The 21,378-nt window shown below is 35.6% G+C and overlaps 2 protein-coding genes across 2 annotated transcripts in view; one reads left to right on the forward strand and one right to left on the reverse strand.

The window, feature by feature from the left end:
* Positions 1 to 218: 218 nt before the first annotated feature.
* LOC143226301 (ileal sodium/bile acid cotransporter-like) lies at positions 219 to 9,022 on the reverse strand. Its single transcript, XM_076457092.1, has 3 exons — positions 8,199 to 9,022; positions 3,481 to 3,652; positions 219 to 1,187 (listed from the first exon to the last, which is right to left on the reverse strand). The coding sequence occupies exons 1-3, from the start codon at positions 8,910 to 8,912 to the stop codon at positions 529 to 531; spliced, it is 1,545 nt and encodes a 514-aa protein (XP_076313207.1). The 5' UTR covers positions 8,913 to 9,022; the 3' UTR covers positions 219 to 528.
* An 11,927-nt stretch (positions 9,023 to 20,949) lies between these two features.
* Positions 20,950 to 21,378, forward strand: part of Cdc27 (cell division cycle protein 27) — a 113,814-nt gene continuing 113,385 nt past the window's right edge. The window contains exon 1 of the mRNA XM_076457093.1: positions 20,950 to 21,190. Coding sequence (XP_076313208.1) covers positions 21,167 to 21,190 — 24 coding nt within the window. The 5' untranslated portion in view covers positions 20,950 to 21,166. The remainder of the gene's footprint in view (positions 21,191 to 21,378) is intronic.

A 21,378-nucleotide genomic window follows, 5' to 3' on the forward strand; every position in this document is an offset into this window, starting at 1 on the left:
TACTAAATATACTAAAAATACAGAATGTTCTCGTAAAAATAAAAGGCTTTCCATTCAAGGATGACATTTGTCAACTTTCCGAAAAATTTAAACCGTCAAACGAAATTATTCATTTCTATTTGTTCACTATTAAACTAAAGACTGAGTGTTTCTAATCAGTTCCACTTCGTGAGGCTATTATTTTGTCCATAAATGAGACATTAATACAACAAACAATGTTTATAAAACAAATTTCTGTCTTATTAGATTCCAGTACCCCAGTGACACATTATCAAGTTTGCGGGCCTACAATGTTAGAAACAGAGTTTTTACACCCTTATCAGGCAGACACAGATAGCTCATTTGTATCTTCGTGATTAACTGCACACAAACACTAGTTTCCAAAGGAATTTTAACTTTTCATTGGAAAGTCAATAACCTAAATAATTCAATCAGGCCATAATTTAGGGGAGGAGTGGTGACAATTAAACTGTAACTAACGAAATAAAAAATTGCACAAAATTTAAATATCATTTAAACAAATGATCATTAATATTTTTTGATCTGCAGCTTTGATTCTACTGGTGTATTGAAGGATGAATATAGTTCAATATTCTTAGATTTGTACTCATCTTCCTTCAAGTCGTGTGAAAGGTTTTTGGATTTTTTACGTCCACTGAGAATTTTGAAGATTGTTACTATACCTAACAGAAACCACAGTGGAAAAGTTGTTAGCTGTAACTGAGCTACCACAGGAACAATGGTAAGATCCGCTTCCGGCTGAGGCAGTGTTGTTGACAAAACCAAAAAGGCAATTGTCGAATTTTGCATAGCTGTTTCAAGGGAAATAGCAATAATTTGTGGACGTTTAAATCTCAAAATCCAGGAAAGTAGCCAACCAACTGTATAGCCACTCCATGCTATAGCAAACCCAACTAAAATTATATTCCACGTAAAGAGCTGATAAATATAAAGATTCGTAACAACAGCGAGAGTGATGATGAACAAGAGACATATTATCGTGAACGGACGGATAATTTTAGCAGAAATTTCTGCCCATTTCGGTTTGAAATGTCTTACTAGCATACCAACTAACAAGGGTCCCATGAAACTTAGCAAAGTAGTAACGATACTGACGAATGGCACTTCAACTGTTTTGTTGTCAATAATGTTCCTTCCTAAGATGAACAACCAGAGTGGCATCATACCTAAGGAAAAGAGAAAATGTCTGTTAGTGTAATTTTCCCAGTTAGAAATAAACATTAATGAAATACAACATTTTACAGAAATAAAGAACAAATGTAAATTTAAAAAATACCCTAAATATATGAGTAACAGTGCGTAATTGTACGGACACAACCTATCTATGAATATACCAACATATAGGTACGGAGCGTTTATTTATTTCATAATTTCTTCCAAAGTGAGCAAGATTTACTTTTATATTATGTTTTCCAATTTTGAGTTGACAGATTAGAGTGGCTCGGTTTGGTCAGGTAATTAGGGTGCTTGATTCGTAATCTGAGGGTCACGAGTTTTGAATTCCCGTCACACCAAACATGCTTGCTCTTTCAGCTATGGGAGCGTTATAATGTGACGGTCAATCCCACTATTCGTTGGTAAAAGAGTAGCCCAAGAGTTGGCGGTGAGTGTTGATAAATAGCTGCCTTCTATCTAGTCTTACGCTGCTAAATTAGGGACGGCTAGCGCAGATAGCCCTCGTGTAGCTTTGCGCGAAAATTAAAAAACAACAACAAAAACATATATCAGAGCACGTGTTTTAAAAATGTGATTCGGAAATGGTAAGTTAAATTAAAGTTTTTCTAATTTCTTTTAACATGAAAACAACAACAACAACCATAAAAAGGTATGTGTAGAGCCTCCCGTGAAGGAGAGTCCAAGCTCTGAAAAACTGGAGAAGTTATGAATTAGAAGATAGGCATCTGGTAACAGTATTAATCACCAGCTTTTGGGCTAGTGTTATCTAATCAAATTGTGAGATTTAAGTGTGGAGAACCCACAGTTCGCAAACATGGAGCATATTTTTGCTAAAACGGGTTACGAACTACGAATTCTCGAAATTACAATCTCACTACACTAACCAATAAGGAAGTATTATCTAGGTTCAGTGTAAACACACAGGATAACATGTTAAAGCACAATTTAAAAAAACAACTAATTAAGCTAAAACTAAAACTTACACTAGTTCATATAAGTCTGTACGAGCTAAATAAAGCACAAAACAAATCTACTTTAACAAAAAAGCTTTCTCTACGTAACATTAACAAAGTCAGCTAACTCTTTCAAAGTGTTGCTTCTAAAACCAGCTAATGACTAAACTTCATGTAAAGGCGTTAATTAAAAAGAGAAATAATGCCTTCATTTTTGTTACAATAACTAAAAATACAAGCATACTGATATAGCAACGTATAATTTAAAATCTAAAACATAGAATATCAAATACGGCTAGCGAAGAATGAACAATAATAGTGTCATTTAGAGGTTGATTAGATCGTTGTGATCGTATAACAATTAGTAGTGTCATGTAGGAGTTGGTTAGATCGTTGTGATAGTATAATGATTAGTAGTGTCATGTAGGGGTTGATTAGAACGTTATGATAATATAACAGTTAGTAGTGTCATGTAGGGGTTGGTTAGATCGTTGTGATAGTATAATGATTAGTAGTGTCATGTAGGGGTTGGTTAGATCGTTGTGATCGTATAATGATTAGTAGTGTCATTGAGTTTGTTTACCGATTAAATTATTATTTTTAAAAGTTACAACTTGTATAGTATAGAAGAATATTTTTGAAAGAAAAACAGTTTCGTCATTTCGGTCACAAATGCGATCATTTCAAATTCACAAGTTAGTTGTGATAAAATAATAACCTTATGTAATATCTGTAGACGAAAAACAATTGTATCATTAGATGTATTATGAAGACACCCTGAATGCATAATTTAGATACTGATCTATTTTTACAGCTCTGAAACCACAAACAAAAGCTCATGATAAGAAGTCAACGTTGGAAGAATTCACAAAGGAAAAACGAGATTATTCAAAGACAGCTATTATTTATTATCAATTATGCAGACTCTGATGACAATGGTGTCATCACTAGTTGCGCAATTCACGTGATTGAAGAAATACAATTAAATATTTTGGTCACGCTCCCGGCAATTGTGCATTGTATGTTTACTGTACCTTCTAGATACATCACTATCCTGTTTACATCAAATGACTCAAGTTCCTTTGTTTTATAATGGCGTTTGAAGCCAAATGTGTTTTGTTTTACAGCACTGGACAGTTAACTCCAATGTATTTAAATCTACATGGCGTTGGTAATAATGTGTGGCTCAACATAGAAAGCTATGTACTTATTATAAATTAGAAAACACAATTAATGTTAAAATCGTTGCTATTTTTATTTACAAACTGTACGTAATAATTCGGTTTCTATTATCATGTCTAAATTACCTAAATATTAATAATACACTTACCAATAGCAGCAATACTGCTAAAAAATGTCATAGTGACACTCAGGTTAACATCTCCATCTAAAAGTAACGTCCAAAAGTTACTTGAACTACCACCAGGTGAACACCCAAGAATAAAAACTCCAAAGCGGAAATTAGCTTCCTTGAATAAAAGGTAACCAAATGCATAGGAACACTGAAATAAAACACAATATCATATTTGTTTATCTATATAAAATGATGAACCTTAACAACTGTAGTATTCAAAAAATACATATTAATGTTAAGTAGTTCGAGACATTTTTAATTTTAAAGTTTCAAATTTTTCAGTAAAAACACTCAAATAGCAATGTAAAATAAATTTGCAGTTACTTAAAAAAACACTCGTGGAAACTAATTTTATGAACATACTTTAACAAAGCGTTATCGAAAAATGAAAATATTACTGTCAACGTGAAAACTTTATAATAAACCACAGTCACAAAGTCTCGTGATTACTTTAAAAATGGTTGGTCGATAGTTTGTGTGTCAAAATTATGTAACTCTTTCCAGAAACCACTAAGTAAATTCACCAATGTTACATCAAAATGAACCTTATAAGCATACCAAACATAAGATTTTAAGTCTGCACACTTCCTTTGTCAGTTACAAACTTTGTTGGACGAAAGTATGAAATCGTGGTTTTGTGATATCCTAAACGTTTCATCCAAAGAGTTCAGACAGTAGTGTTAATCTTTCACAAAGTTCTCTCATGGGTCAGCGGTAACTTTACGGACTTATAACACTAAAATATGAGGTTTGATTTCTTGCGGTAGACAGACAGCCTGATGTGTGGCTTTGAGCTAAAGCTAAACAAAATATTTAGCTCCCAGGTGGGTCAGTGATAAGTTTAAGGACTTACAATGCTAAAGTTCAGAGTGTAATTCCTTGTGGCGAATAGAGTGCAGAAAACTCATTATTGTTTTTTGTGTCATTATGTGATAATGTGGTTTTACAACGTAGTATTGCGTTAAAACAATAATCTTGCCCTCAGGTAAGTCTGAGGTCTTACGATGCTAAAAATAGGTTTCACTATTCGTTGGGCATAGCACAGGTAGCCTATTGTGAAGTTTTGGGCTTAACAACAAACGAACATTGTCAGAGCATATTTTGGAGTGGCATGGCCTGATTGTTAGAGCATTCGATTCACAATCTGCGGGTCACTTGTTCGAATGCCTTCACTCAATATGTTTGCTCTTTCAGTCGTTGGGTCGTAAAAATGTTACGGTAAATCCCGTTATTCTTTGGAAAAGAATTGCTAAAGAGTTTACGGTAAGTAATGTTGTGTAGCTGTTTTCTCTCTGGTCTATCATTTCATAATTAGGGATGGCTAGCGCAGACAGCTTTCGAGCAGCTTTGTGCAAAACTTAACAAACAAACAAGCTTTTATACAGTTCCGACTGGCTTTACTTAAATGTAATTATTTATTTATTAATCTAAAATATGTCTTTTCTTATTGTAAGAAACAAATAAAACAAACCCTCATATGTATGTATATTTATATATATGTTGTAAAATCGGAACTATAGTCACCGCTAGTTACAAAGTAAAATTGTGAAGCATATCTTACCTTTTTAAGTCTCCGGAAAAATAAAAAATAAAAAAGGGTCAAATCGTTTTTGGGAATAATAAAATATTATATTACGTGACAAAAAGTTACAAATAAGCCGTCTCATTCAGAAGTTTCTGTTTTGACTTCACGCAAGGTCACACTACGAGGACTATTTCCGCTAGCTGTCTCTAATTTAGGGGTGTAAGGGAGGGTAACTGCTTATCACCAGCTAGCGCAAAGTAGGATTGACTGTAAATTATATCGCTCCCACGGTTGAAGGTGCTAGCATGTTCGGTATGACGGGGATTAAAACCCGCGATCCTCAGATTACGAGTCGGGCGCCTTAACCACCTTGCCATGCCAGCCCTGACATACACAAGAAAAAAACATTTCACAGAACTCGTGATTTATCTTAGTTGATAAAACCAACACTCGGAGGACGTACTATAGGTTAGTGTGTTCCTTAGTCCACAATGAACCTTTTAACGACATATTACAACCTGCTACGTTCCTCATTTTACATTCAATAAGAATAATTCATTTCTGTAATTCACAGCCTTCCTCAGTTCATATTTAAATATTAATATAATATGCTTTTCAACGCGTTGCTTCCTTCTGTCCTGAATCAACGTACTGCGTCCAATTAGCTACAAAAATATATTGCTTGTTTCTTTACCCACACAATTATCTGTTATGACCAGTTTCTTATTGAACTACACATCGATCATATAAATAATCTAACGAGTTAAACTTTACGTGTAAAATTTAATAAAGGTTGCTAATTAAGAAGTTGGTACAAGTCTCAAGCATCTAAGAGTGATGCAACAACATGGTGACTGTGCACAGACTTAAAATAAAAGTGATTTTTATTGTATGGATTCTTCTAATAACCGCTTTGAGAAGACTCCAAAGCAAAGTATCGACATGATTTTATAGTTTTGTGCAAAATATACCAAGAAATCGGTGAATAAACGGGTGACACTAATTATAATCTGATACCATCCGCTGCTATATGTGAAAGGAAACACAGACTCTTTGTGAATATGCCAAGTCCCAGGTCATGTAACCAAAGCCAAGAACGATTTAAGAATATACAGTGTAGTTCTTGGTATATCTTGCATAAATTGATATGACGACACGTCGCTTATCAGTATTAGTTGTAGAACCGGACATGATACTTAGTACACAATGATATTTACTGGTGCACTCGAGCAAGCAATCTGCGGATCGCGTGTTCAAATCTCATAAGTGAATGCGCTCGCCCTTTCAGCCTTGGGAGCGTCATAATGTTAAGGTGAATTCCACTATTCTTTGGTAAAGTGTAGCCCAAAAGTTACAGTAGATGAGGCTCACTAACTCCAGTCTGTTACATCAAAATTCAGGACGGCTAGTGTGTATATCGCTCGAATAACTTTGCGCCCCCTAGTGGCTCAGCGGTATGTCTACGGACTTACACGCGAAAATCCGGGTTTCGATACCCGTTGTGGGCAGAGCACAGGTAGCCCATTGTGTAGCTTTATGCTTAATTCAAAACAGCAACAGCGGATAACTTTGCGCAAAATTCAAAATAATAAACGAACAAACAAACAATAAATTATAATTACCTGACCTTAATCGATAGGTCGGCTTTTCTCTACATTAAAAACATAGAGTAAAATTAAATAAACTGTTAAATGAAACTAATAAAAATGTAAAAATAGCTACAGTTCTCCCACCGTGTTTAAATTAACGTTCGTGGTTGACGTTTTTAAAAGCTGTACAGAAAAGCAGCTGGTTCATTTAGTCTAATTTTTTATGAACATACTATTAGTTTTTATCCTATATTCTTGATGCTTTTGTTACTTTTGTTGTGAGGCCTGGCATGGCCGAGCGCGTTAAGGCATGCGCTCGTAATCTGAGGGTCGCGGGTTCGCATCCGAGTAGCGCTAAACATGCTCGCTCTCTCAGCCGTGAGGGCGTTATAATGTGACGGTCAATCCCACTTTTCGTTGGTAAAAGAGTAGCCCAAGAGTTGGCGGTGGGTGGTGATGACTAGCTGCCTTCCCTCTTGTCTTACACTGCTAAATTAGGGACGGCTAGCACAGATAGCCCTCGAGTATCTTTGTGCGAAATTCCAAAAAAAAAAACAAAATACTTTTGTTGTTCTATAAGGTAACCGATCATTATTTTATTGACCTTACATATAGCATTAGAGAAGATAAAATGTATGATGACGAAAACATAATATATTGGTTATCAGTTGAGTATTTGGCGTACAACTACGATTCATAAATGAACAAGTATGATAAACATGAAATAACATAACTGGTATTGGTATATTATGTCCCTAATTTTGAATTATTAACCATAGAGAAGGAAGACAGCATGTAGCACCCACTGCCGTTTAGTTTGTAGCCAAATAATAGGACTGAATATTACTCTTATAATGCCTACAGCATAGGGTATGGCACGTATTTAGGGGACATCGCGATTTTAGGAATACGTCAGCCTGACAAACGAAAGCTCAAATATTACGTAATAAATTAGTTAATCTTAAAAAACAAAATAATTTGTTTGTTTAATTAAGCACAAAACTAAACAAAGTGCTATCTGTGCTCTGCCCACCATGGGTATCAAAACCCAGTTTCTAGCGGCGTGAGTCTGCAGATATATCGCTGTGTAATTGGGGGGGGGGAATAGTGTAGAATTACATACAACCTTCGAAATTCTATTTTTAGTCGAATGTCAGTTGTTTCTAACGTTATTTATTGTCAAAGAAACAAAAATAAAGAGAAAGAAGGTTTTGTTTTTCGCGCAAAGCTTCACGAGGGCTATCTGCGCTACCAGTCCCTAATTTAGCAGTGTAAGACTAGACGGAAGGTGTCTTGTCATCACTGCCCACCACCAACTCTTGGGCTACATTTTTACCAATGAATAGTGAGATTGACCGTTATATTATAGCGCCCACACTGCTGAAAGAGCAAGCATGTTTGTTGTGACGGGGATTTGAACCTGCGACCCTCAGATTAGGAGTCGAGCGCTTTCATCACCTAGTCATGCCTGGCCAAGAGAAAGAAAACATCGTCTTCTTTTTATTTTTACTCTTGGGAAATTGCAATATTCCATATTGTGTTACTGAATTTTTTTATACATTCTAAATTTACTCACTTACCAAAGGCATAACAGTATATTGAGAAAAGAACCCCACTATTACGCCTCCTGGTTTCTTCAGCACATTTTTTACCATATTGAGGTCTAGATGACATCCCATATTGACGTAGTTAATACATATAATGATAGTGACGAAAATCCGGAAAATGTCTCTTAACACCCACGGCGCACGAATAACGCTCACCTTATACTCTTTTTGGACTTGCGTGTTGATTTGATTTGAAACACTTCTACTTTCGTCCTCACCATTTTCATTTGAATCTTTTCCGCCCTCCAAATATAGATTCATAGCACCAAAACATTCAATATTTACATAGACTTTGCTGTACCCCACAAAAAGTCCTTTAATTTGAAAAGTAGCGTTGATTAAGCCTTCGGAATTGAAAGTAATATTAATTGCTTTGTTTCCCACAATTTTAATGATGCCTGTTTTTTCTTCTTCATACGTTACTTTAATCCCAGAATAATTTGAGGACTTCCTACTAGAGACGATATATTTTTCTTCGTTTAAATAGATAAACAAATGAACGGATCTCACTTCACCTTCTTCCAGTTGTGTAAGTTTCGGTGGATGGAAAGTAACATTGACGCTGTCCAGAACATCAGAAACACTTTCACCATTTTCCAGAAAGCAACTGATTTGTTGTAGAAAGGTTGCGCTGATTATACATAATACAAACCAATTTGAAATAAATGTCTTCAGCTGGAAATCCATTTTAACAGAACTCACGATAGCATATAAGCCAAACTCTTGCTAGTAGGCCGGCTGCATCCAAATGTGAGGCTGTGATACGCCGTATCTCTTACCATACAAATCAGTTACGTTTGCATGATAAGAGAGTGAAACAATCAATCGAACTACCTGGTACGAACTTTTTTTCCAGCTCTACATAAGAGAGAGAAACGATTCAATAGTTCGGGTAAATTATAAATACGTATTTTTAATATCAGTAAACTGCTTACTGTTGTAAATTATCGGTGTTAAACTTAGGCATATATTAATAAAACTGAGGTCGAATAAATGTTTTGTTGTACAAGAAATGTGACTTTAAAACGGAAGTGTCAAATAAATGTTCTGTTGTACAAGAAATGTGACTTTAAAACGGAAGTGTCAAATCTTAATTGAGATATTAAATTCATTTTGACTGATAATAGGATTGTTTTATTTAAATATATTAAGGGAGATACACCTAACTTAAGTTCAGCATATAACAGATTACTAGTATGGTGTTTTTGTCCAATGTTAAAACTTCGGTGTGGCTCAGCAGGAAGTCTGAAGACGTATAAGGCTAAAAATCAGGTTTCAATACTCGCACTGGGTAGACCACATACGGACTATTCTATCAGCTTTGCACTTAACAAAAAAACAGACTCTAAGCATCTTGTTCATTGTGTTGTAGCTGCTTTTGGTTGATGATGGCTCTTCTGAACCGTGTAACAGTATATAATAGTGTTAAGTGGTTAGAACAGAGTTCTGGTAATTAAGAAAATATATGTATGCATGGAACGTTTTATTTGGCCTGGCATGGCCTAGCGCGTTAAGGCGTGCGCTTCGTAATCTATCGCGGGTTTGCGCCCGAGTCGCGCCAAACATGCTGGCCCTCCCAGCCATGGGGGTGTTATAATGCGACGGTCAATCCCACTATTCGTTGGTATAAGAGTAGCCCAAGAGTTGGCGGTGGGTGGTGATGACTAGCTGCCTTCCCTCTAATCTTACACTACTAAATTAGGGACGGCTCGGTGCAGTGGGCTAACAAACTACTCACTTAAATACTTGTTTATGAAACCGCAAGTGATTGCGGCCCTATGTTCCTTGATGGAATCGAGTGGAAGAAGAAGAAGAAGAACGTTTTATTTATGCTAACTTGGGTACACTATGCCAATATACTTGTATGTCACTTTATGACTATTGACAATTATTAAAAACTCAGTAAGACAACGTTAAAATGTAAATAATACTTTAAAAAAACAGTATTAAAGATACTAGGCGTTACATAAAAATTTCTAGATGTTTCGATTGGTCAGAGACCTGCTATCGTCGGAAAGAAGAAAACCTCATTATACTGTTTACACGATCTTTCCTCTGTTTGTTTGTTTGTTTTTGCATAATCACAAATTCGGTAGACTACTTGATCGCAATAGTTCAAAATGTAAAATGTTAAACTGCAGCTGGAGATTTCAATGGAGATTTGTTTGAGAATACAGTGAGTCATGATGAATGGCTCCTAAATATATCTGGTCGAGTTAAGAATCTTGTAGCCTAATTGTGTAAACAAGACAAGATGAAGCTTTGTTTAGAGGACAGGGCTCTCATTATCATTTGTAAATGTTAAAAATGAAAAAAACATATTCGCGTGAAATTAGAAAACCAGTGAAACTCGTTTACATTTCAAAAAATTAGGAAAGTAGTTTTCTTTTTAAAAAATCAAGAACCATAAAAAACACTGTAGCTTCGGCAAACATAAATCGAAGAGTGTACCTATAGAGTGTGCAATCGTGCAGTATGTTTAGTACAATAAAGCCAACATAGTTCTACAGTCAGACCTCAAACGTTAGCATACGTATAATACCGTTTGGCTGCCTTTAATACCGTCCCTAACACCGCAAAGCGAGTGCTGTGACATCTTATCTTTTCCAGAAGCCTAAGATATGTATGGATATTTTTAGTTATATGAACACTTCTTGTTTAATTTCAAGAAAGTATAATATGTACGTTGTCCAAATCAAGTTTCAGTTTAGCGAATTGAAAGTTTACAAAATACAAATTTCAAATCCAGTTGCTTAATACATGACACAATGTACATCTGACATTAGTAGTCATTATCGATGATGTTGACAGTAATTTAAAGAAGAAATTATATTTAATAAACACTAAACATGATGATAAAGGCAATAAAAAGCTATTATCTTCACATTTGGAATGCGTTGTTGCGCAACATATATATTTTCTAAACACAAAAAGCTGAGTACATTATATTAAAAAGATTCTACTATGTAATCAGGAAGTCACTTGACAAGCACAGCCTATAAATATTTGTAGTGGAATAACATGTATCAGAACTAAAGTTTGAGATTCTTTGGCGTTAGCGTGATGCCATCAAAAATTGATCGCATTTGAGAAGGGTATATTAACTGCTTTTTCTACGTAAAATATCTGTCTTCTCAAACCATAAAGATGTGTTCAAATCAATGATTTCAAACTTTCAAGACGGAGGTATCCCTTGTAATTAATGCATTGTAAAACATGGGAATATGTGGACTCGGAACACTAGAACCATCAAAAATGGACTTGTAACAAGTCACACTCCAAACATGATAAGCATAGAGTGACGTCTTGCAACAGATCAAAATTCATGAACTCAAAGGTCCGTAGCAAAATCCTTCCAAGTGTTCCTAGCCATGATATGCCATATAATAAAGAAGAATCTCCATTTGGAAAAGCGATAAAAATCACATGTGCACAAATTGATTTCTCGATATACCTGTTTAACTAATACATACCTAAAACAGCGGGTAAATGAAATGCATGTATTCATGGGCCCGGCATGGCCAGGTGGGTTAAGGCGTTCCACTCGTAATCTGAGGGTCGCGGGTTCGAATCCCAGTTGCACCAAACATGCTCACCCTCTGCCCACCACTAATATCGAAACCCAGTTTCTAGCGTTGTAAGTCCACATACATACCGCTCTGCCACGGGGCGGGAGAGTGAATCAGTCAGCAGTTGGAAGCAATAGCAGGTTTATAATTTTTTTTTTACTAGTCTGGGGGTACAGGAATTCTGGATTTTTTAGTATTAGAAAACTACAACTTCGTATAATGATGGTCTAGGTTTGACCTAGCGATTAGCGTGTTTATCTACAAATCAAACAGTCCAAGGTTCGAAAAGTATTGTCGCTGAAATCACTTCATACTTTCAACTGTGAGTGAATAACAAAAATGACGATAAACCCTATTATTTAGTTCCAAGCTCTAAACGGGTAATTTACCCATCTTTTTAAAGAAACATTAAAGTCCATTATGCTATGCAAACATATAAAGACATCAAAATTAATGAGAAAGAATGTGAAGGATGTTTTGAGTTTATTCATCACCAACCCAAACTGGTCTAGACGTAACCCAGTGGCTGGCGTGTTGAGTCCAAAGTTGGAATCGTAGTACCAATGAAGAAGTTTCATAGTTTCAATTGTAGAGAAAATAGAAAAGTCGTTTTCAATTATGATATTTATTTAAAAGCCAAAAAAGCCCTTGTGGCGAAGGGCACTTATGGCTAGTTGCTTTACTTTCATTCAATAGTTTAAAAGGTGTCTTTGTTCACGTTTCGAATACTAATTATTTTACTCATGAGATATTTCGTAGATAAAATATATATCTAGAGACTATACTCCATGAGGAGAAGCCTCACACAAACATACGGCACATATAAAGATTGTTTGTTTATTTTTTTGTTTTTTGAATTTCGCACAAAGCTACTCGAGGGTTATCTGTGCTAGCCGTCCCTAATTTAACAGTGTAAGACTAGAGGGAAGGCAGCTAGCCATCACCACCCACTGCCAACTTTTGGGCTGCTCTTTTACCAATGAATAGTGGGATTGACCGACACGTTATAACGCCCCCACGGTTGGGAGGGCGAGCATGTTTGGCGCGACGGGGATGCGAACCCTCGACCCTCGGATTACGAGTCGCACGCCTTAACACGCTTGGCCATGCAGGGCCCCCCATATAAAGACAATCACATGCATTTCTGCGGATATTGTATGCATATGTATGTAGAAAGAAAAGATGAAGTGAATTAAAAATTTGTCAATGAAATTATTCGAAAACGGTTGGTCTTTTAACACTAGAGAAGTTTTAATTTTTTCAGTAAGGTTTTTATCTTCTTAAGAGAGAAACAGTGTAAGTAGTATAAATTATCTTCCGTACACAAGGAATATTTTCTGCATTTTTTGAATTTTTCCACACAGATTTTCTGAAATTTATATATGTAACAAACATATCCCAACAGGTTTTGTTGTTGGATTACGTATGCCCCAACATTTGTCGCAGCAGCTGTTTATGTTGAAAAAAACACAAGAACATCTTATAATCAAAGTTATATTTATTACTCTTACAAGCTAGTACTGTTGTAGTTGTTTGTAATTAAACATAAAGCTACACAGTGAGTTGTCTGTACTCTGCCCACCACGGATATCGAAAGCTGCATTCTAGCGTTGTACGTCCGCAGACATACCGTTGTGCCACTGGGGAAGCTAGAACCAATAAATACAAAAATATGGTTTGCAGAAGCTTGATTCGTGGTATATCAAAATAAAATAAACAATAATATTCAAGGGGTGTCCTTTCTTATGACATGCACAAAATACTATTATAGGACATGTGGATCCAACCTCACATGCATAACATGTAACCCAAAACGACTGAAATAGTAAGTTTATATACACCATTGTAATTTGTACATGTTATGTTCTGGAACAGAAGTTCTCAAACGTTTAAGAACTGCGGAGCTTTGTATCAGAAAGAAAAAGAAGTTCTAGAACCTTAAGAAAAAAATACACTAAAAATAGAAGCAATCGGTTTCTAGCACCAGTTAAAGTGCACTTCAAACTTTTAGAATAAAAATGTATTTAAAATATCAATATTTAAAGAAAACTTTTGACTTCCACTTGTTCAAAAAATTTCTGCTTGCTAAATTTATATCAAACAAAGCACAATGTACTTATTTATTTATTAGTGGCTCAGATGGGCTTGCTTTTGTTCACAAAGTAGTTCAATATTTAGAGTTATGGTTGTTACTTGTAAGCGCAAATCATCTTCAATATTTAGCCTACTTCTAAATTTGGTCCTTGTAGCTGTATACAGTAAAAATATTTTCTAACAAAACTATGTTGTTGGAAAACGCATCAAAAATTTCAGAGCTCTGTTACTTATTTCAGGGTATTCCATGGCCATTTGAATCCAAAATTGTGTAATTTCTTTCAACTGAAATTTTGTTTTTAGGGTGTAATCAGTTGAAATTTCTATAAGCTATTCTTTCTCTTTCAAAGACAAATCGTTGGTATTTGCAAAGTCAACAAAGTGATTTTGAATCCACAGTAATTTTGCTATATTAAGAGGTATGTACTTCCCAGTAGTTGTAAACAAATTAGATATATGATGTAAGACTGAAACTTTGCATATTCACTTAAGGAAATTTCATTCATAAATAAAAAAACAACTGAGATTTTCAAAGCAATCAATTTCTTCCTAAAGTATACATTCACCCCAAAATATTAGCTGACGTTGAAGCGCTTCATTTTACTCTGAGCTTTAAAGTACGTTGCCTTGGTACCTTACACTGCAACATTCACTTCATTTAGCTAAGCAAATACGTCCGAAAGGTAAGCCACTTTCTGTATCCAGCTTTTGTCCCTTAATTTGTATGCAAGTTCAAAATAGCATTCAGATAAAAAAAACCTATCTCCTCACGCAGTTAGTAAAACCGAGCAAGCACTTTTCGCCGAGAAAACCATCGGACTTCAGTATGAAGCAGAAAGCTTTTATTCAAATTTCCCATATCCTCACAAAGTAAACTGAAGATCTTCGCGTCGAATGGTCTTCAATTTATAAAATTAACTATTTTTATGTCGTTACTCAATACCTCTTTTAAGTCTTCTGGCATTCATTTCATTGCAAGTGCATGACGATGAAGGCAGCAGTGGATACTCTCGATGTCTGGGTTTCTCTTTTTTATGCGTGATACTGCGTCTGAAAATTTTCCAATCATAGCTGCAGCCCCATCAATGAAAGTACTTGAGCAAAGCTGCCATTTGATTTCATGTTCTTCCATAAACACATCGATCAGTTTAAATATTTCTTCGCTTTGAGTAGGCAAAGGTTTTCAAATTAGTATGTCTTCTTCAAAACTAGCTTCGTGAATATAGCGAACAAACACAAGCAACATCGCATAACCTGTTATTCATCCATTTGAAGTGAAAAAGTTGGACTCGCTTTTACTCGCCTTATTAACTCCATTAAGCAATTTGCTGACATATTCTTGATTCTTCGAGAAATCGAGTTGTCAGAGAGGGGCACGGAGTTAATGTTTTAAAGAAATTTCTCATGAATCGTAGAATCTACCAAATCTTTTGCTCATGGTTTGATCAAATCTTCTGCAATACGGTAACTAACGTGACATGAAGCAATAAGAACACCTTTGTTGTCATGATGGAAAAACGAACGAAGTGTAGCTTTCCTTGCATTTAATTGCAAACACTTTTTTTGAAATACTCGGAATTTGGATTTTTTTTATTTGTAGTGTTTGGTTTCTAGATGTCGTTTTAACTTTGCTGGATGCAAACTACTGTTACTCAACACTGTACTACATTCAACACACAACCCATTAGATCCATCTTCATTACCTGCCCATGTAAAACATATTCAATAAACTGTCACCATACTTTTTTTTGGCCCGGCATAGCCAAGCGTGTTAAGGCGTACAACTCGTAATCTGAGGGTCACGGGTTCGCATCCCAATCGCGCCAAACATGCTTGCCCTTTAATCTGTGAGGGCGTTATAATGTGACGGTCAATCCCATTATTCGTTGGTAAAAGAGTAGCCCAAGACATAGCAGTGGATCTCTTACTGCTAAATTATGGACGACTAGCGCAGATAGCCCTCGTGAAAGATACAAACATGAACGTTGTAACAATTCCCATTTCTGTACCTGGTTAGGTACGGACTGGATCTATGTTCTGTGGCAGAGCTGGTCGATATCACAAGCCCCCATCTTTAAGTTGCGCGATACTAAAAAATATCCATACTTTGAGCTGTAGGTGCATCATAAGAGTGACAGTTCATGTAGACGATGGGTGGAAGGGTGGTGTTCACTGCCTTTCGTCTCGTCAGTAATTCAAAATTAGGGACGGCAGCAAGTTGCTTTAATAGCTTTAAATAAATACAAATAAATATATCTAGTTATAATACATATTTCATTTCTACCAAGATCTTGAAGTGTGGAAACTACACAGTTACAACAACACATATTTTTCATATAATAAAACCCTACTTGGAGAACACCAAACAGTTTTAAGTAATAATTGTTTACGAATATACATACATCTGCATATTTATGAATTATTGCGAACTTTGGCTACTACATATTTATGTTATTTTTCCTCACTTATAAAATGTTTCCTTTTTTATGATACAAAATCTGGAAATAAGTTTTTGGCATTCTTTAATCCTGTTTTTTTATTGATTTATAGAAAACATAGCCAGCCAGGCAAAGTAAGTTACACTTATAAAAAACATATTGAAAACAAGGACTTCATACGACTTTAACTATAGTAGAAACAATTACACTTATGTAACAAAATTTTTACTTTTTCTTTGTTCCTGGGCAGTAAGTGTTATTTCCCAATTGCTTATGCCTAAAGTAAATGGAAAATACCTATTTTTCTCTTCAAACTTTGCTTTTGTGACCTGGGTAACGAAAATTTCAAATTTACCCATTTTCTAGAACATTCCAGTTGGTTCAATGCTGAGTAGCTGATAGAGAATTTTCTCGAGCTTACAAGAATTTTTAAGAACTTTATAGAATGTTGTAGAAGAAGATTTTGTTTTGTTTTTGTATTTCGCGCAAAGTTACACAAGGGCTATCTGCGTTAGCCGTCCCTAATTTAGCAGTGTACGACTTGAGGGAAGTCAGCTAGTCATCACCATCCACCGTCAACTCTTGAACTACTATTTTACTAACGAATAGTGAGTTAGACCGTTACATTATAACGCTCTCACGGCTGAAAGGGCGAGAATGTTTGGTGCAACGGGGATTTCAACCCGAGACCTTCAGATTACGAGTCGAACGCCTTAACCCACCTGGCCATATCGGGCCTGTAGAAGAGGAGGTAGACGTTAAGGATCCAGATTACAATTTCAGAAATGCAGCTGGTGAGAGAAACCCATACTACCCCAACCAAAGAAATCTCAATGACTTTATCAGAGATCTTGGTGTAACAAAGTCGAATGCCGAGCTTTTGACATCTAGGCTCAAGGAATGGAATTTGTTAAATGAAAGTGTGCAAGTCGCAAGTCATAAGAAGCGTCACCGACATTTTTTAAGCTTCTTCCCTCGTCAAGATGGGCCTCTGATTCTGCCACAATGTATCCAGTCTGTGCGAGGCAATTGGAAGTGCATGTAACCCGAACGAGTGACGCCTCTTCATTGATAGCTCATCCAGAAGCCTCAAAGCTATGCTGCTCCATAACGAAAATAATATCCGTCTCTTCCCTTGGCATATTCGTGCATCTCAAAGAGGAATACAACAGTGTCAAGACTTTGCTAGAAGCGTTGAAGTATGATGAGTATGGCTAGAAGGTTATCGGAGACTTCAACATGGTGGCATTCCTGGTGGCTTTTCCAAGTTTCCCTGATATCTTTGCCTTTGGGACAGCAGGAACACCGCAGGGCACTACAACAGGAAGCACTGGCCAGAACGGACCGAGTTCTCTGTGGGGAGGCACAATGTCAAGTGTGTGCTACTAGTGGACCTCCAGAAGATGTTGTTCCCATTATTGCATATAAAATTTGGTCTTATGAAACAATTTGTCACAACTCTTGATAAGGAGTTTGCAGCCTTTAAGTACCTTCGAGACTTCTTCCCTAAGCTGTCTGAGGCAAAGGTCAAAGCTGGTGTCTTCGTTGGACCACAAATAAAGAAGATCTTGGAGTGCACAGAATTCCCCAAGAAGCTCAGTAGAAAGGAACAAAAAAGCTCGGGGCAGCTTTGTCGCAGTGGTTCTGGGTTTCTTGGGCAATCACAAGACCGAAAATTATGTGGAACTGGTTGAGGCTCTGGTAAAGAACTACGGCAAAATGGGCTGCAGGATGTCCCTGAGAGTCCATATCCTTGACGCTCATTTTGATAAATTTAAGGAGAAAATGGAAGCATACTCTGAAAAGCAAGGCGAGCGCTTCCACGAGCATATAACGAAAACATGATGGGAGACTGTATTTGGGGGCTGATACGTGAAAGTGATTCACATTACAGTCGCAAATCTCGAAAAAAAACTCACTTCTAAACATTTCTCTATAACTTTAGTATAAATATATGTAAATCTTAACTCATATATTGTTTTACTCAGACCTTATTCAAATAAAAATGTGCAAATTTTCCCGTTTTTACCTAGAAAATAGGTTAATTTTTAAATTTCATTATCCAGGTCACGAAAGCAAAGTTTGAAGGGAATAATGGCCATTTTATGTACTTTTACAACACAAGCAATTAAGAAATAACATATCCAGGAACAAAATTTGTGTTACATAGTGTTATACTTAAATATGTGTTGTTGTTGTTGTTTTTTCAGCTATATTTTCACACCAAATTGTGATGAAAATACAAAAAAAAAAAATTGTTTTGAAATGTCCATTAGATCACTAATAATTCTTCTGGTAGGATGGCGTATCCAGGACAATGTTGGGACATTTCTTCGGTGAGACATCAGTTAGTTTAAGAACTTATTAAAATTGAAGTTTCGATCCCCCGTGGTGTACACAGAAGATAATCCAATGTGATTTTGCTTTATTACAAAAAACAAACAAACATTTCGTTACCTTGTCACCAATCGCTGAATGTTACAGTTTCAGAACCAAACTAAAAAATCTGTTTTCATTAGTAACCGAAAAGTGTATCGTTTATTAGATCAATGAACAAAATGTTGTCTCAAGAATATTTCGAAAAACAGAACCGTTTATACAGTTTCTTCTCAGTATAAAATCCCTGATATGTTTGTACTTAACGAAAATGTGGCTTACATAGACCAGACGCAACGGCGATACTCATGAAAATGGATATGAAAAGTATTTTCCTGTCAAATCTTTATTGGATGTTCTGTACTTCGATCAGTTTCTAAAGAAAATTGAAGTCTACTTTATCTATTTATTCATATTTTTAAACTATGTTTGTTTGTTTATAATTTCGCACAAAGCTACTCGAGGGCTATCTGTGCTAGCCGTCCCTAATTTAGCAGTGTAAGATTAGAGGGAAGGCAGCTAGTCATCACCACCCACCGCCAACTCTTGGGCTACTCTTTTACCCACGAAAAGTGGGATTAACCGTCACATTATAACGCCCCCACGGCTGGGAGGGCGAGCATATTTCGGCGCGACTCGGGCGCGAACCCGCGACCCTCAGATTACGAAGTGCACGCCTTAACGCGCTAGGCCATGCCAGGCCCTTTTAAACTATGAACATATTTATTGTACTTTTAAATATTTCTTTCGGTAATGTCTGGGTTAAGTGTTCAATTATTTTCTTAGGGTATCCGTTATACAAACGTATTTGGTGGAGAAAAAACATTCTCAGGATCTAACATAACATAATTTGAATAGGCCGTGAAGATTCACGTTAGTAGACATGTTTCTAGGCTGATCTAATATCTTACAACAATAAAACTATCAATCTGAGCGAGCTGACCTGTGAATTTTTTCTTTCTGTATATTGACTACAAAAAATAATTCTGAACAGTGTAAGGTAGTCTATTCTTCAATTTCACAAAAAAATTCATGGAGGAACCCTAAGGGTTCATGTGCTTAAGAAAATTGCTCAATGTTATATTTTCTTCGAAATATGAGAAACATTTCATCGACGTAGCGTTTGTAAACTTTTGGTTTAAAGTTCTCTGAGCAGTTGTTCAACCATAAAAAGTGTTACTTAAAGTTGGTCTTAGTTGTAATCTCATGGCTATTTCAATGATGCGTTTATATGGATAAATATAAAATGTAGATAATTAATTATTATTAATTAAATAAAGTGTATCCGTAAAACAAATGTTCTCTACTTTAAATATAATACCATCTTCTTATACACTAATCTGTTTTAAAGCAATAACAGTGCAACATTTGCGATGAATTGATTTTCGAAATAAAACCTTTATAAATAAAGTGTTCACTTAACAAAGTGGATGTGTTTAATTTTATTTCCTCTTCTGCATTGATACTGTTTCAAAATAGTTAATAATATTAGCGGTTAGTTTTTTGTTGTTCTTGCTTCAAGCGAGGAGAACATCCTTTGATTTTATAGTATCTGTTGTCCCTGATTATCGTTATTTTCTTATGCCGTCAGTGATGAAGGAATTGTCGTAGTATCATGTTTGGCGTTACGCGAGTTAAACAAGTTCAGTAAGAATACAGTTGAATAACATACGCGGTGAACTTGCGGAGGGCTGACAACCCACCAGCCCATTTATTTCTGCTACAGAAATAGTCCGATATTATCCCTAGTGGAAGTATTAGGTTGTTTGATATCTAATTAATGATGCAGATAGACCCTGAATCTGATGACAATTCAAAAATAAAAAGAGTCTGAATGTTCATGGCCATATTTATACGTAATAAATATGTCACAAGATGTAAACAATTAGGCACGATGTTTTCTTTTTTAATATAATTAATATTCTTCTTCTATCAGTATAAAACAAGCCTCAATGTCTCACCAGTCAGATGGCTTAATGTATAAATTTGCACTTAACAATAAACAAACATAACAGTGTAAAATTACATGAGATCTAAGGTTCACAAAAGTGAACTCACATAGACTAAATTCCGTCTCTCTCTCTCTCTCTATATATATATATATATAATCTCAAACATTTTTTATGGTCACTAATCCAAAACTCAACATTTTTAGATTTGAATTTTACACAGTAACAAGAAAGTAATTTTTCTACTTGTTTATTTTGTTTTTTTTTGTTTAAATCGTTGTATTTTCAAAATATATTCTAATTTTTTCTTTCAATTTATTTTTATCCGTTAAGCGGCAGCGAAGTAGAGTGTTTTTTACCCTCCGTGACGTTAGGCCTACTTATCCTTTATTATTTGAAAATTGAAATTGATATGTTTGGTATCGGACGTAAGGAAAAATAGAGAAATGATGTTTTTTGTAAACTGAAACTGAAAAGAATAAATTATATGTATATATCCATACAGTTAGCCAACAATGATAGTTCAAGAACCGGTAAAGGTATTTATCTTCCACGGGTTTTTGTTGAGAAATTAATTTAATCATTGAATTAGTATATTCTATACTTGAAATTATTTTGTTTGGTCAAATGTAGCTGTAAATTTCTAACTTCTAAGCTGAGATTGAGCTTTGGTACAACTTAGTGTAAGTTAAATTGAAAGTGACTCACTAATTATAACCATATATTG

The sequence above is a fragment of the Tachypleus tridentatus genome, chromosome 9 (genome assembly GCF_004210375.1).
Source record: "Tachypleus tridentatus isolate NWPU-2018 chromosome 9, ASM421037v1, whole genome shotgun sequence".
Taxonomy (NCBI): Eukaryota; Metazoa; Arthropoda; class Merostomata; order Xiphosura; family Limulidae; genus Tachypleus; species Tachypleus tridentatus.

Coding starts and splice junctions, on each gene's coding strand:
- LOC143226301 (XM_076457092.1), bottom strand. CDS start 8,912: ATGGATTTCCAGCTGAAGACATTTATTTCAAATTGGTTTGTATTATGT. Junction 3,653..8,198: donor AATATACTGTTATGCCTTTG/GTAAGTGAGTAA, acceptor GTTTTATTTCAG/TGTTCCTATGCATTTGGTTA. Junction 1,188..3,480: donor TAGCAGTATTGCTGCTATTG/GTAAGTGTATTA, acceptor TCTTTTCCTTAG/GTATGATGCCACTCTGGTTG.